This window comes from Mobula birostris, chromosome 32 (assembly GCF_030028105.1).
Source record: "Mobula birostris isolate sMobBir1 chromosome 32, sMobBir1.hap1, whole genome shotgun sequence".
Taxonomy (NCBI): domain Eukaryota; kingdom Metazoa; phylum Chordata; class Chondrichthyes; order Myliobatiformes; family Myliobatidae; genus Mobula; species Mobula birostris.
Window position 1 is genome coordinate 29,550,899 of NC_092401.1, and position 16,454 is coordinate 29,567,352.

The 16,454-nt window shown below is 42.7% G+C and overlaps 1 protein-coding gene across 2 annotated transcripts in view; it reads left to right on the forward strand.

Moving 5' to 3' along the window:
• Positions 1-16,454, forward strand: part of kri1 (KRI1 homolog) — a 65,966-nt gene that overhangs the window by 14,582 nt on the left and 34,930 nt on the right. For both annotated transcript variants that reach the window (XM_072248113.1, XM_072248114.1), the window contains exons 4-8: positions 2,774-2,879; positions 3,278-3,329; positions 8,786-8,835; positions 12,362-12,458; positions 16,197-16,274. In XM_072248113.1, the coding sequence (XP_072104214.1) occupies positions 2,774-2,879; positions 3,278-3,329; positions 8,786-8,835; positions 12,362-12,458; positions 16,197-16,274 (383 nt within the window). The remainder of the gene's footprint in view (positions 1-2,773; positions 2,880-3,277; positions 3,330-8,785; positions 8,836-12,361; positions 12,459-16,196; positions 16,275-16,454) is intronic.

Sequence of the window (16,454 nt, forward strand, 5' to 3'; positions counted from 1 at the left end):
ACCCCCGTGCAGAATAGGAGCCATCTACAACCACCCTTTGCCTTCTGTGGCAAGCCAATTCTGGATCCACAATGCAAGGCTTCCTTGGGTCCCATGTCTCCTTACTTTCTGAATGAGCTTTGCATGGGGAACCTTATCAAATGCCTTACTGAAATCCATATACAGTGGCATGCAAAAGTTTGGGCACCCCGGTCAAAATTTCTGTTGCTGTGAATAGTTAAGTGAGTAGAAGATGAACTGATCTCCAAGAGTCATAAAGTTAAAGATGAAACATTCCTTTCAACATTTTAAACAAGATTAGTGTATTATTTTTGTTTTGTACAATTTTAGAGTGAAAAAAGGAAAGGAGCACCATGTAAAAGTTTAGGCACCGCAAGAGATTTGAGCTCTCAGATAACTTTTACCAAGGTCTCAGACTTTAATTAGCTTGTCAGGGCTATGGTTTGTTCACAATCATTGTTAGGAAAGGCCAGGTGAAGCAAATTTCCAAGCTTTATAAATACCCTGACTCCTCAAACCTTGTCCCAACAATCAGCAGCCATGGGGTCCTCTAAGCAGCTGCCTAGTACTCTGAAAATTAAAATAAATGATGCCCACAAAGCAGGGGAAGGCTATAAGAAGATAGCAAAGTGCTTTCAAGTAGCCATTGCCTCAGTTCATAATGTAATTAAGAAATGGCAGTTAACAGGAATGGTGGAGGTCAAGCTGAGGTCTGGAAGACCAAGAAAACTTTCTGAAAGAACTGCTCGTAGGATAAGTAGAAATGCAAGTCAAAACCCCTGTTTGACTGCAAAAGACCTTCAGGAAGATTTAGCAGACTCTGGAGTGGTGGTGCACTGTTCTACTGTGCAGGGACACCTGCACAAATATGACCTTCGTGGAAGAGTCATCAGAAGAAAACCTTTCCTGCGTCTTCACCACAAAATTCAGCGTCAGCAGTTTGCAAAGGATCACCTAAACAAGCCTGATGCATTTTGGAAACAAGTCCTGTGGACTGATGAAGTTAAAATAGAACTTTTTGGCCGCAATGTGCAGAGGTATGTTTGGAGAAAAAAGGGTGCAGAATTTCATGAAAAGAACCCCTCTCCAACTGTTAAGCACGGGGGTGGATCGATCATGCTTTGGGCTTGTGTTGCAGCCAGTGGCACGGGGAACATTTCACTGGTAGAGGGAAGGATGAATTCAATTAAATACCAGCAAATTCTGGAAGCAAACATCACACCGTCTGTAAAAAAGCCGAAGATGAAAAGAGGATGGCTTCTACAACAGGATAATGATCCTAAAACACACCTCAAAATTCACAATGAACTACCTCAAGAGGCACAAGCTGAAGGTTTTACTATGGCCCTCACAGTCCCCCAACTTAAACATCATCAAAAATCTGTGGATAGACCTCAAAAGAGCAGTGCATGCAAAGACAGCCCAAGAATCCCACAGAACTAGAAGCCTTTTGCAAGGAAGAATGGGTGAAAATCCCCCAAACAAGAATTGAAAGACTGGCTACAGAAAGCGTTTACAAGCTGTGATACTTGGCAAAGGGAGTGTTACTAAGTACTGACCATGCAGGGTGCCCAAACTTTGCTTGGGGCCCTTTTCCTTTTTTGTTATTTTGAAACTGTAAAAGATGGAAATAAAAAAGTAATCTTGCTTAAAATATTAAAGAGATATGTCATCTTTAACTTTATGCCTTTTGAAAATCAGGTCATCTTTTACCCGCTATTCACAGTAACAGAAATTTTGACCAGGGGTGCCCAAGCTTTCACATACCACTGTACGCTACATCCACTGCATCCTTCTGTGACTCTATGCACATGTTTCCTCTAGCTCACCTGATTGGTCTTATTCTTGCATGGCTTGTCCTCTTGTTCTTCACGCACTTTACTTTGGCGTTTTCCTTAATCCTGTTCACCAAGGCCTTCTCATGGCCCCTTCTAGCTCTCCTAATTTCATTCTTAAGCTCCTTCCTGGCAACCTTGTAATTTTCTAAAGCTTTAACAGTACTTAGTTTCTTGAACCTTTCATAAGCTTTTCTTCTTAACTAGATGTTCTACATGCTTTGTACACCAGGGTTCTTTTATCCTACCATCCTTTCCCTGCCTTAATGGAACATACCTTTGCAGATCGCCATGCAAATGCTCCCTGAACATTTGCCACATTTCTGCCGTGTATTTCCCTAAGAACTTCTGCTCCCAATTTAAATACATCTGCTCTTAATTTATGCTCCCAGGTTTCTGCCTAACAGCATCATTTTTCCCCCATCCCACTTTAATGTTTTCCCAAATTGACTGCTCCTATCCCTCTCTAGCACTATGGTAAAGGAGATAGAGTTGTGATCACTACCTCCAAAACGCTCTCCCACCAAGAGATCTGACTCCTGACAAGGTTCATTTCCCAATTTCAGTTCAAGTACAGCCTCTTCTCGAGTTGGCTTACCTACATATTGCGTCAGGAAACCCAGAACACACGTAACAAACTCCACCCCATCCAAACCCCTTGCTGTAAGGAGATGCCGGTCAATATGAGGACAGTTAAATCATCCATCACCATTCCAGAATCTGCCTCCCTATCTGCTCCTCGATGTCTCTGTTACTATGTGGGGGTTGGATCTATATAAAAAAACACACCCAGTAGAGTTATTGCCCCCTTTCCTGTTTCTGCAAGGACAAAGCTACAAACAAAAAGAAAAAGTGAAAACCAAAGTATCTAAAGGATTATGAAAGGATTATAGAATCTCTTGTTTATATTGATAATATCCCAAGTTGTCTTTTAACAGACAATGGCAAAGAAGGTAACAAGGGCAAAACTACAAACAAAAAGAAAAAGCAAAAACCAATGTATCTGAAGGATTATGAAAGGAAGGTCATTCTTGAAAAGGAAGGGTAAGTAATTTTAATATATCAGTGAATATAGATACAACACTGCATACATCATTATTCTCTAAAACTAAAGGTCTTATAAACTTGACCATATTCCAAGCCACAGATTCCAGGATTTTGTTACGAGCACAATCACTTTATTTGTTTAACATTGGTAAAGAGTTTTTTTGTCCATTTTGCATGATCTAGCCAGGCCTCTGTCGGTTTGTTTGTTCATTGTCCGTACCTTGGGATGAAGTTCCTTCCTGACAGTGGCGTTAAAGTTGACTCTGCTACTGAAAAACTAATTCATATTGAGTGAAGCTTGTTAATTTTTAGGTGTCACGTATTAAGATTTAGCTAATCAGAGCAATGTGATGGCAGTTTTACATTTTTCAAATGTTGTTTCCTTCATTACAAAGGAAATATGAGGATGAAGACAGTGATGGGGACGAAACAAGAACTAACATAGAGGTAGGAGGACTATATGTAACTTTCTGAGTCTGTCTTTTGCCAGTTATTGGGGCATGAAGTTAGAAGTGTGCCTCCTGTTAGTTCTGTGACTTGTTAGTACCTTTTTGCTTTTCCTATACCTTGGAATTGGGATAAAGGAGAGATCAACCAGAAATCCATCCGTTCTGGAATTCTGATCTGAGGCTGGATGTTTCCAGTGGTAGTTAGCTGAGTTATTATGAAGCAGCAGGGATTTTTCCGGAACAGCTGTTATCCTGGGCTTGTGTAGGCTGGCTGCTTACTCCATTTCCCACCATCAGGCTTACAAAGCTGGACATAAGAGACCTTATGGCACATGGAATACAGAAAAATGGAGGGCTATATAGCAGGGAAGGGTTAGGATGATCTTAGAGTAGGTTAAAGGGTCTGCACAACTTCATTCCTTTGGCACTGAGCCTGGCCCCGTGGCTCAGGAGGGTAGGGAGCTGAAAAGGATGGCAGCAGTAATAGGGGACTCTGTAGTCAGAGGGATAGGTAGGCAATTCTGTGGACGTGAAAAGGAAACACGGATGGTAGCTTGTCTTCCAGGTGCCAGGGTCTGCGATATCTCTGAATGCGTCCTCAATATCCTGAAAAGGGAAGGTGAGCAGAAGTCGTGGTACATATTGGTACCAACAACATAAATAGAAAAAGGGAGGAGGTCCTGAAAAAAGAAAGTGTACAGGGAGTTAGGAAGGAAGCTGAGAAGCAGGACCTCAAGGGTAGTAATCTCAGGATTGCTCCTGTGCCACACGACAGGATAGGAATAGGATGAGGTGGCAGATGAATTGGAACGGGGGTAGGGATTTCAGATTTCTAGATAATTAGGATCTCTTTTGGGGCCTGTACAAAAAGGATGGGTTGCACTTGAATCTAAGGAGGACCAATATCATTGGGGCAGGTTTACTAGAGCTGTTGGGAGTGGTTTAAACTAAATAAGCAGGAGGATGGGAACCAGTATGATAGAGTTGAAGGTGACCCAGCAGGTTTGCAAGTACATGATGGATGTAACATGGATGTAAGGAAGGACAAGCCAATGATAGGGTACAAATGCAGAAAGAGCAAAGAATTAAATCATACCACAGAGGCGAAATTCAAAAGGGCGAAGAATGCAGGACTGAAGGTGCAGTATTTAAATGCATGTGGCATTTGGAATAAGGTGGACAAATTCATAGCACAATTAGAGATTGGTTGGTATGATGCTGTGGGCATCACTGAGTCGTGGCTGAAGGAATGCCATAGTTGGGAGCTTAACATCAAAGGATATACTTTGTATAGAAAGGGCAGGCAGGAAGGCATAGGCGGTGCTGTGTCCTTATTGGTAAAAGTTGGAATTACATCTTTAGAAAGGGGTGATGTGGGGTCAGAGAACGTGAATATTGGGTAGAGTTCAGAAACTTCAAGGGTAAATAAACCACTATGGGAATTGCATATAGGCCTCCAAATAGTAGCCAAAATGCAGGGTTTAGATTACACAGGGAGCTGGAAAAGGCATGTAATAAGGGTAATAATGTAATTGTCATGGAGGACTTCAATATGCAAGGGGATTGGGAAAATCAGGTTGCAGGCAGATTGCAAGAGAGGGAATTTGTTGAATGCTTATGAGATGACTTTTTGGAACAGCTTGTACTGTTGTACAGAATTTCCTATTCTGGGAAAGGCTATCTTAGATTGGGTGTTGTTTGATAACTCAGATGTTATTAGGGAGCGGAATGTAAAAGAACCCTTAGGAGGTAGTGGTCATAATATGGTTGATTCATACTGCAATTTGAGAGGAGAAAGCATAAGTCACATGTATCAGTATTGCAATGGAATAACAAGAATTACAGAGGCATGAGAGAGGAGCCTGCCTAGGTGGATTGAGGAGGTACTGTCAGGGATGATGGCAGAGCAGATTTGGCTGAAGTTTCCGGGAATAGTTCACAAGGTGTAGGATAGATATGCTTCACAGAGGAAGAAGTTCTCAAATGGCTGGGGTAGGCAACTGTGGCTGACAAGGGAAGTTAAGGATTGCATAAAAGCCAAGGAAAGGGCAAATAAAGTAGCAAAAGTGAGTGGGAAGTTGGATGATTAGGAAGCTTTTAAAATCCAACAAAAGGCAACTAAAAAAAGCTATAAGAAGAGAAAAGATGAAATATAAGGGAAAACTAGCCAATGATATAAAGCAAGATACTAAAGGTTTTTCTCAGTTATATAAAGAGTAAAAGGGAAGCGAGAGTTGATATTGGACCACTGGAAAATGATGCTGGTGAGGTAGTAATAGGGGACAAAGAAATGACAGATGAACTTAATGGGTACTTTGCACCTGTCTTCCTTGTCATAGGTACTTGCAGTGTGCAGAGGTCTGTGAGTGTCAGGGAATAGGAGTGAGTGCCATTGCTATTACAAAGGAAAAACTGCTAGGCAAACTGAAGCGTCTTAAGGTAGACAGGTCACCTGGGCTAGATGGACTGAGAGAGTTTGCTGAAGAGATAACAGATGCCTTGGTCATGATCTTTCAAGGACCACTTGGTTTTGGGATGGTCCTGGAGGACTGGAAGATTGCAAATGTCATTCCACTCTTTAAGAAGGGGAAAAGGCAAAAGAAAGGAAATTATAGGCCAGTTAGCTTAACTTCAGTGGTTGGGAAAGCATTTGAGTCTATCATTAAGGCTGAGGTTTTGGGGTACTTGGAGACTAATGATAAAATAAGTCAAAATCAGAATGGTTTCTGTAAGGAGGAATCTTGCCTGACAAATCGAGGAAGTAACAAGCAGGATGGACAAAAGAGAGACAGTGGATGCCATTTTCAGAAGGCATTTGATAAGGTGGCACACATAAGGCTGCTTAACAAGATAAAATCCTATGGTATTACAGGAAGGGTGCTGGCATGGATAGAGGAACAGCTGACAGGCAAGAGGCAGTGAGTGGGAATAAAGGGGGCCTTTTCTGTTTGACTGCCAGTGGCTAGTGATGTGCCTCAGGGGTCAGTATTGAGACCACTACTTTTCACATTGTTTGTCAATGATTTAATTAATGACTTTGTGGCAAAGCTTGTGGATGATATGAAGACAGGTGGAGGGTAGGAAGCAATGCGATTGCAGCAGGACTAGTGACAAAGCGGAAGAGTGGGAAAAGAAGTGGCAGATGGAATATAGTATTGGGAAATATGTGATAATGCATTTTGGTAAATAGAATAATAGTGCAGACTATTATCTGAATAAGGAGAAGATTCAAACATCAGAGGTGCAGAGGGACTTGGGAGTCCTTGTGCAGGATTCCCAGCAGATTAATTTACAGGTTGAAATATGGTAAGAAAGCAAATACAATGTTGGCATTTATTTCAAGGGGAATAAAATATAAAAGGAAGGGGATAATGCTGAGGCTTTATAAGACACTAGTCAGGTTGCAATTGGAGTATTGTCAACAGTTTTGGGCTCCATGTCTCAGAAAGGATGTGTTGTCATTGGAGAGAGCCTAGAGGAGGTTCACGAAGATAATTCTGGGAATGAAGAGGTTAACATGTGAGTAGCATTTGGCAGCTTTGGGCCTGTACTCACTGGAATTTAGAAGAACGTGTGGGGATCTACCTACCGAATGATGAAAGGACTAGATAAGGTGGATATGGAGATGATGTTTCCTATGGAGGGGGTATCCAGAATTACAGGGCACCGACTCAAAATTGAGGGCGACCTTTTGGAAGAGAGGTAAGGAGAATTTTTTTTCCACCAGAGATTAGTGAATCTGTGGAAGCTCTGCCACAGACTGCAGTGGAGGCCAAGTCCATTGGTATATTTAAGGCGCAAGTTGATCGTCTCCTGATCGGTCAGGACACCAAAGGATATGGCGAAAAGACAGGTGTATGGGGTTGAATGGGATTTGGGATCAGCCATGATGGAATGGTAGAGCAGACTCGATGGGATGAATGGCCTAATTCTGCTCACATGTCTTAAGGTGAGCTGAACGGCCTGTACCATGTTGTAATGTTCTATGCTCTATAAACAACAGGAGTAGCCCAGTTGACCCCTCAAGTCTACTTTGCCTTTCAGCAAAAACCTGACATGAATACCACTTTCTGATTCTTCCCAAATCTCTTGACTGTCTTGAAGTTAAAGGAACTGTCAGTCTTTGCCTTAATATGCTCAGAGACTCCACCTTTACAGGTGTCTAAGGTAGTGAATACTAAAGAATTACAAACCTCTGAGGAATGAAATTCCCCCCTTATCTTAAATGAGCAACCCTGTATTCTGAAAGCGTGCGCCCTAGTTATAGACACCTCCATTAGAACATTAGAAAGTTTTTGACAAGTATTTGGCCCAACAAAGCTTGCCAAATTCCTATTCATGGCCTGTTGAAATAACTATCGGATTTAGATTTGAAAGTCTCTAAGGTACATCTCTCAACTACACAACTAGGTAGTTTGTTCCATGTGTCCACAACTCGCTCTGTAAAGAAAAGCTTCCTGATGCTAGACTGAAATCTCCTTTTAACCAGTCTCCACCAATGGCCCCGTGACCTCGTTGATAGATTAATTTTGAAGTAGCAGCTGGCATCCACCTTACTTGTACCCATAATGATTTTGAGCACTTTTATCATGTCTTCGTTCATTAGGGGAAACATACACCCAGCAATCACAATCTTCCCTCAGAATCCTGTGTGTTTCAAAAATATTACCTTTCAACCTCTCTTCATCCATCAACCCCTTCATGCAGGGAATCATCCAGTATATCTCTACACATCTCCACTACTCGCTTCACATGAACAAGGAATTTCATTGCACTATGGCACAATGCTAGACTGAATCTGAATCTATCCTTCTGTAAATAGTGGGACCAAAGCTACGTGCCAAAGTTCAGGTAGTCTGTAACATTGCATTGCAATTTTTCCTATTTGTATACTCCATACTTTTTCAATAAAGACCAAAACTCCATTAACATTTCTAGCTGTTTTCTCTATCTTGCCCAAGCCTTCAATTTAATGCATGAAGAACCCTAGATCCCTTTGCATTAGAGTTGAAAGGAGAAGAAAAAGTTAGCTTTACTCTTTTCTCCCACTTTTTTTCTTTAGTTATCCTCCCCATTTCCAAAGGTAGAGGCTCAACAGTAGTTTGCAATAACATAGCATCCTTAAAGTAATAAGATGTTTAGTGGGATATACTTGAATGAACTTCATTTTCCCTTGTGACTCTACATTACAAGCTGTTCCTCCACCTATACCTAGAGCGTTGCAGCTTAACACACTCTAACGTTTTCTGTGCAGTTGAGACCATCAGAAAGACATAGTAGCACTAGACCCAACTTCAAAAACAGGAACACTTTCACTGAACATTTCAATAAGCTTTAGTGTTATAGGGAGCTCAGATAGTTACTAAGGACCATTCTTCAAGAGGTGTTTGTTTGGAAGCAGGTTTGTTACTTTGCATTTGTGATGTTAACATGTTGTTGGGATCTTCATTTCAGAGAGCAACATCTCCCAGTTATATAGAAGAACAGAAACAACTGAAAGAAAAGTAAGTATGTGAGAGATTTGTGCTTGGGATAAACACTGCTGAAATATACTCAAATTTTGATTGTCAGTTGACCTAATTTACGATTTCAATTCAAGCTAATCCTTTTTTTTTCACTTCATTACATCCAACAAACCAATTCTACTTCATTGAATTCATTTCATTTTCTTGGTTTTCAGGAAATATATTCCATAAGATTGGTCAAATCATCTTTAGGAATCAACATTGGCTGACCCTGGCTAACTTCTGTTTCTCATTATAGAGAAACAGAACCGGAAACAGGCCATTAACCAATGAAGATTTCACTCCACTCTTTAAGAAGGGAGGAAGGCAGCAGAGAGGAAATTATAGACCAGTCAGCCTGACCTCAGTGGTTGGGAAGATGTTAGAGTCAATTGTTAAGGATGAGGTGACACAGGACAAGATAGTGCAAAGTCAGCATGGTTTCCTTCGGGGAAAATCCTGCCTGATGAACCTTTTGGAATTCTTTGAGGAGATTACAAGTAGATGCAGTGGATGTTTTATGTATGGACTTCCAGAAAGCCTTTGACAAGGTGCCACACTTGATGCTGCTTACCAAGTTAAGAGCCTATGGTATTACAAGAAAGTTACTAACATGGTTAGAACATTGGCTGATTGGTAGGAGGCAGTGAGTGGGAATAAAAGGATCCTTTTCTGTTTGGCTGCCAGTGACTAGTAGTGTTCTGTAGGGGTCAGAGTTTGGATCACTCCGTTTTATGCTGTATATCAATGATACAGATGATGAAATAGATGGCTTCGTTGCCAGGTTTGCAGATGATACGAAGATTGGTGGAGGGGCAGGTAGTGTTGAGGAAATGGGTAGGATGCCGAAGGACTTAGACAGACTACGAGAATGGGCAAGAAAGTGGCAAATGAAATATAATGTTGGAAAACGCATGGTCGTGCACTTTGGTAGTAGAAATAAATGTGCAGATTGTTTTCTAAACGGGGAGAAAATCCAAAAATCTGAGATGCAAAGGGACTTGGGAGTCCTTGTGCAAAACACCCTGAAGGTTAACTTTCAGGTTGAGTCGGTGGTGAGGAAGGCAAATACCATGTTAGCATTCAGCTCAAGAGGTCTAGAATACAAGAGCAAGAATGTGATGCTGAGGCTTTATAAGGCACTGATGAGGCCTCACCTTGCGTACCGTGAACTGTTTTGGGCCCCTCGTCTTAGGAAAGATGTGCTGGCATTGGAGAGGGTCCAGAGGAGGTTCACAAGGATGATTCCAGGATTGAAAGGGTTACCATATGAGGAACGTTTGATGGCTCTGGGTCTGTATTCGCTGGAATTCAGAAGGATGAGGAGGGATCTCATTGAAACCTTTTGAATGTTGGAAGGCCTAGACAGAGTAGATGTGGAAAGGGTGTTTTCCATGGTGGGAGAGTCTAGGATAAGAGGACACAGCCTTAGGATAGAGGGGCGCCCTTTCGAAACAGATGTGGAGAAATTTCTTTAACCAAAGGGTGGTGAATTTGTGGAATTTGTTGCCACATACAGCTGTGGAGGCCAGGTTGCTGAGTGTATTTAAGGCAGAGATTGATAGGTTCTTGATTGGACGTGGCATCAAAGGTTATGGGGTGAAGGCCGGGAACTGGGGTTGAGGAGGAGAAGGAAAAAGGATCAGTTGTGATTGAATGGCGGAGCAGGCTTGATGGGCCAGATGGCCTAATTCTGCTCTTGTGTCTTATGATCTTATGATCTAAGATTTCACTCCCTCATAATTTCTCACATTGTCCACCTTACCACCTTCTTTTGATTAATGGGGATGAAGTCTTTTTTTGTGTCAAAATTGCCAGGTACTAAACTGAGCTCTGGGTCAGAGTAAGTAGCCATGGGTGCCCTCCAGGGTTTTCCAAAAGACATATGTGCAGAATTAGATCATTTGGCCCATCAGAACTGCATCACCATTTGATGATGGCTAATTTATCCTCCCCTTCAACCCCATTCTTCTGTCATCTCTGTGTCACTTTTGACATCCTTTCGAATTAAGAATCTTACAACCCCTGCTTTAAGTATACCCAATGACTTGGCCTCCACAGCTGTCTGACAATGAATTCCATAGATTCATCACCCTCTGGTTAAAGAAATTCCTCCTCAATTCTGTTCTAAAGGAACATCGCTCGTGCTGGTGATTCTACCGTGTGTGTGTGACTGGCTGGAGCAACACCCTGAGGTGTCCTATGTCAGCTAAATGTCGGACTGCACTGTTTCTTTCCTAACTATGTTGCCAATAATCATCTCTTGCATTTTCTAAGAAAGCATTAGGCGCAGATATGTGCAGCATGAAATGCTACAAGCTATGCAAATGTATTGACAGCCGTTAAGTGAGTGTTTTTAAACAAAGAAAGACTGCAAAATGGTGAAGGAACTTAAAGTCAGTCATTGTCTATGGAGCAGAATAAGTGGTCAACATTTTTGGCTGGGACCTTTCATCAGGATTGGAAAAGAAGGGGGAAGAAGCTAGAACAAGAAGGTGGGGGAGGAGTAGAAGCTGGTGAGTGATAGATGAGACCAGCTGAGGGGGAAGTGGATGAAGTATGAAGCAATAAGTGGAAGAGAGAAAGGGTTGAAGAAGATGGAAAAGGTGATGACCGGACTATGGAAGAAAAGGGAGGAGATGGGCAGGGGAGGAGAAGAGAAGGGGTGAGAGGAAAGCCAGAAGGGAGAATGAAAAAGAAGAGAAGGGGGAGAGGTATAGTTGGAGAAATTGATGTTCATGGTATCAGGTTGGAGGCGATACATTTAGCATATGAGGTATGGCTCTTCCAACCTGAGTTTGGCTTCATTGTGGCAGTAGAGGTGAACATGGACAGACATGTCAGAATGGGAATTGGGAGTGGAATTGAAGTGAGTATTCACCAAGAGATCCTGCCTTTTGTGGCAAACAGAGCGAAGGTGCCTGACTATTTTGTTCGCTTTAGCTGTTCTGAATCTTGGTTGCAATGATCAAGTTCAGAGGGGGATGATCGTGTCATGATCAACTACAGAAGTTTGGCATATCTGAAGCTGGGCAGTGTCCTTTACAACATTTCTTATCACTCAGACATCTCTGGGTTTCCCACCTTGTGCCCTCTTATATGAATGCTAAATGCCAAGAGTTTGATGTTAAAGTATGAAGTGCCTTTGACAGAGACAGTTTAGCCCATTTTGCTGGCTGTTCGGAAGTCATAGCTGTTCCACCTGGTTAAGATCCTTCCTTGGTTAGGAGACAGTGAGCTTGTGTAGGTTTCAGAATGGGGATGGAGTGAAAATTGAGATAACCGGTAATATATTGTATATTTTATTCTAGCTTCTTCTCTCTTCCTTTCCAGTCCTGATGAAGGGTCTCGGCCCAAAATGTTGACTGTTTATTCCCTTCCATAGATGCTGCCTAACCTGCTGAGTTTCTCCAGCATGTTGTATATGTCGCTCTGAAATAATCCATTCTGCTATTCTTTGCCCCCAGATCAAACAATGCTATGTTTATTGCTCTTTCTTAGCTGTTATTGTGTATGTTTTCTGTAGCTTCCGTAAGTTTGTTGAAGACAGTGACGAGGACAGTGGGAGTGAGGACGGTGGCTCTGGTTTTTTGAAACTGCGGGTGAAGTCTGAAGAGGAGAAGGTAGTTGACAACACTTGCTTTTATGTTTAGTTTTAATTCAGCATTCTTGCATGGGATGATGATTATTCTTGGTTTGGTGCCAGCCACTGCCCTTATTATAGGGTAAAACGATTTATTGCATGTAACAGTTTTATCAACCTACAGAAATCAGCTTTGCCTTCGGTATTAGATTCATTTGGAATTTGTAATGTTGGGTTCCATATGAACTATTGACTTTGGAACCTGGGAAAATAATAAAATGAGGAAATGAGCATTCTTTTCCTTCACAAAATTAAATTGTAACTGTCAATATAAATTTATGTCCCCTCATATTGCTAATACAAGGGGGCATGACTTCAAGGTGATTGGAGGAAATTGCAAGATGTCTACTACTACTACTACGTCAATTCAGGCCTAGGGGGCCGGCGGGTCGGGTACAAGATGTCAGAGTTAGTTCATTTTTACACAGAAGGTAGTGGGTGTTTGGAACACCTGCCAGGGGTGGTGGTGGGCATATACATTAAGGACATTTAAGAAGCTTCTTGATTAGGCACATGGATAATAAAAAAATGGAGGGCTATGTCAGAGGAACACACATCAAAGTTGCTGGTGAACACAGCAGGCCAGGCAGCATCTCTAGGAAGAGGTACAGTCGATGTTTCAGGCCGAGACCCTTCTTCAGATCCGAGACCCAGTCCTGACAAAGGGGCTTGGCCTGAACCGTCGACTGTACCTCTTCCTAGAGATGCTGCCTGGCCTGCTGCGTTCACCAGCAACTTTGATGTGTGTTAACAACAGGAATTCTGCAGATGCTGGAAATTCAAGCAACACACATCAAAGTTGCTGGTGAACGCAGCAGGCCAAGCAGCACCTGTAGGAAGAGATGCAGTCGACGTTTCAGGCCGAGGCCCTTCGTCAAGACTAACTGAAGGAAGAGTGAGTAAGGGATTTGAAAGTTGGAGGGGGAGGGGGAGATCCAAAATGATAGGAGAAGACAGGAGGAGGAGGGATAGAGCCAAGAGCTGGACAGGTGATAGGCAAAAGGGGATTAGAGAGGATCATGGGACAGGAGGTCCGGGAAGAAAGACAAGGGGGGGGGACCCAGAGGATAGGCAAGAGGTATATTCAGAGGGACAGAGGGAGAAAAAGGAGAGTGAGAGAAAGAATGTGTGCATAAAAATGAGTAACAGATGGGGTACGAGGGGGAGGTGGGGCCTTAGCGGAAGTTAGAGAAGTCGATGTTCATGCCATCAGGTTGGAGGCTACCCAGACGGAATATAAGGTGTTGTTCCTCCAACCTGAGTGTGGCTTCATCTTTACAGTAGAGGAGGCCGTGGATAGACATGTCAGAATGGGAATGGGATGTGGAATTAAAATGTGTGGCCACTGGGAGATCCTGCTTTCTCTGGCGGACAGAGCGTAGATGTTCAGCAAAGCGGTCTCCCAGTCTGCGTCGGGTCTCGACAATATATAAAAGGCCACATTGGGAGCACCGGACGCAGTTTATCACACCAGTCGACTCACAGGTGAAGTGTTGCCTCACCTGGAAGGACTGTTTGGGGCCCTGAATGGTGGTAAGGGAGGAAGTGTAAGGGCATGTGTAGTACTTGTTCCGCTTACACGGATAAGTGCCAGGAGGGAGATCAGTGGGGAGGGATGGGGGGGACGAATGGACAAAGGAGTTGTGTAGGGAGCGATCCCTGCGGAATGCAGAGAGAGGGGGGGAGGGAAAGATGTGCTTAGTGGTGGGATCCCGTTGGAGGTGGCGGAAGTTACGGAGAATAATATGTTGGACCCGGAGGCTGGTGAGGTGGTAGGTGAGGACCAGGGGAACTCTATTCCTAGTGGGGTGGTGGGAGGATGGAGTGAGAGCAGATGTACGTGAAATGGGGGAGATGCGTTTAAGAGCAGAGTTGATAGTGGAGGAAGGGAAGCGTGTGTTGCTTGTGATGTGTGTTGATGTGTGTTGCTTGAATTTCCAGCATCTGCAGAATTCCTGTTGTTGCCTATGTCAGAGGTCTATGTCTATGTTAGACTGATCTTCAAGGAAGTTGTAAAGTTAGTACAACATTGTGGGCTGAAGGACCTGTACTGTCCTACAGTAGGAGTCCCCAACCTTTTTTGCACCGCGGACCGGTTTAATATTGACAATATTCTTGCGGACCGGCCAACCGGTGGGGGGTGGGGTAGGGTTTCCAACTTTCTCACTGTTTACCCTGAGAAAGACTACCATGACCATGAAGCCTTGCACGGGCACCTGTGTGCGCATGCATGTACGTGCCGATTTTTTTCTACAAATTGGTTTTGGCGATTCTGTTCAGTGAAACTACACTGCACATACATTATTTCTACTTTATATAGGCTTGTGTATTTATCATATCATTCCTGCTTTTACTATATGTTAGTGTTATTTTCGGTTTTATGTGTTATTTGGTATGATTTGATAGGTTATTTTTTGGGTCTGGGAATGCTCAAAAAATGTTTCTATATAAATTAATGGTAATTGCTTCTTCGCTTTACGCCATTTCGGCACGAAAGGTTTCATAGGGATGCTCTACCTTAGCAGGGGAAATATGGGACAAGGGCGGTCGCATATGGGATAAACCAATTTAGCCCAATATACAGGATGTCCTGGCAAATATGGGCCAGTTGGCAACCCGGGGGTGGGGGGGGGGGGCGCGGTGGAGCTGGTGTTAATCACGACTGGAATATAGGTGATATGTCAACTATAAGTCACTTATAAGTGGCTAATACACTCAATTTCGTTTCTAAAAGGGTTTATCTAACAAATTTAATATTAAACACACAGCACATATTTTCCTCACATGAATATAGTGATAAGTCGGTTATAAGTCACTTTAAGTCAATAGCATCATAACATTTTAAGTAACGTTTGGATGTTAAACACACAGCGCATATTTTCCTCATATGAACATATAAAATCATTGCAACACACCAATATCGCTGAATCAGTGGGAGCCCTGGGCTTGTTTTCGTGCAAAAAGACGGTCCCATCGATGGGTGATGGAAGACAGCGATACTCGAAGGGAGTTCCTTATGTCCAGTCTTTTCCGCAATTTAGTTTTCATTGCATTCATTACAGAAAACTCCGCTTCACAGAGATATGTTGGAAATGGAAGCAACGTTTTCAGTGCTTTCGTGGCTGTCTCAGGATATTTAGCCTTGACTTTGATCTGGAATGCTGGCTGAGATGTCATGTCAAACATACTTTTCAGCCCGCTGTCATTTGCAAGATCGAGGAGTTGATCTTCTTCTCGCGCTGACACGGATGACGCGTGGGTAATGACCTCGCATGCGTTCAAGTTCAACAGTGCGTTAACAGGGAATGAGGAAAGGTGCAGCTGACTTATATTGCCAAATCATATTGTTGGAGACCGCTGTTCTACAGTATGTTCTATGTAATATTATTGTAGGTTATTTTATAACACTGACTGTGTTCTCAGCTAAAGTTAAGGGGCATGCAATTTAAAATTTGTGAAGTGTGGCTACACTTATCGCAACTGAAAAGGAAAGCCAGGCTTGGAGAGTAAGGGAGCAAACGAGTATTGTTTTGGTTTAGGTCCCACCAGGGCAGGAGGTGTTGCTTCAGATGCCCTGAGTAACCAGCATCTCGATTCCCTTTTTATTTTCTTGTGCATATATTCAGTTCTGCCCACGGCAGGGCAGTGGATACAACTGTACTGAGTCTATGTTTAAACCACCATTAATAATGGTAATTCGTGTGTTGCACCTTCAAAGGAGAAAGAAGAAGAGTCTTATATCAGCTGGCTGAAAGGACAAGAGGATTTGGAAGCAAAGGAACAGCTGAAAGACATGGTGAGTACTTTCAATTTGTTTTCCTTTACATTGGCATTGTAGATATGAGATCTGCTTGATATCTACAAAGGTTTCAAAGGTACAATTTAATGTCAGAGAAATGTATACAATACACATCCTGAAATGCTTTTTCTTCACAACCATCCAGGAAAACAGAGGAGTGCCCCAAAGAATAAATGA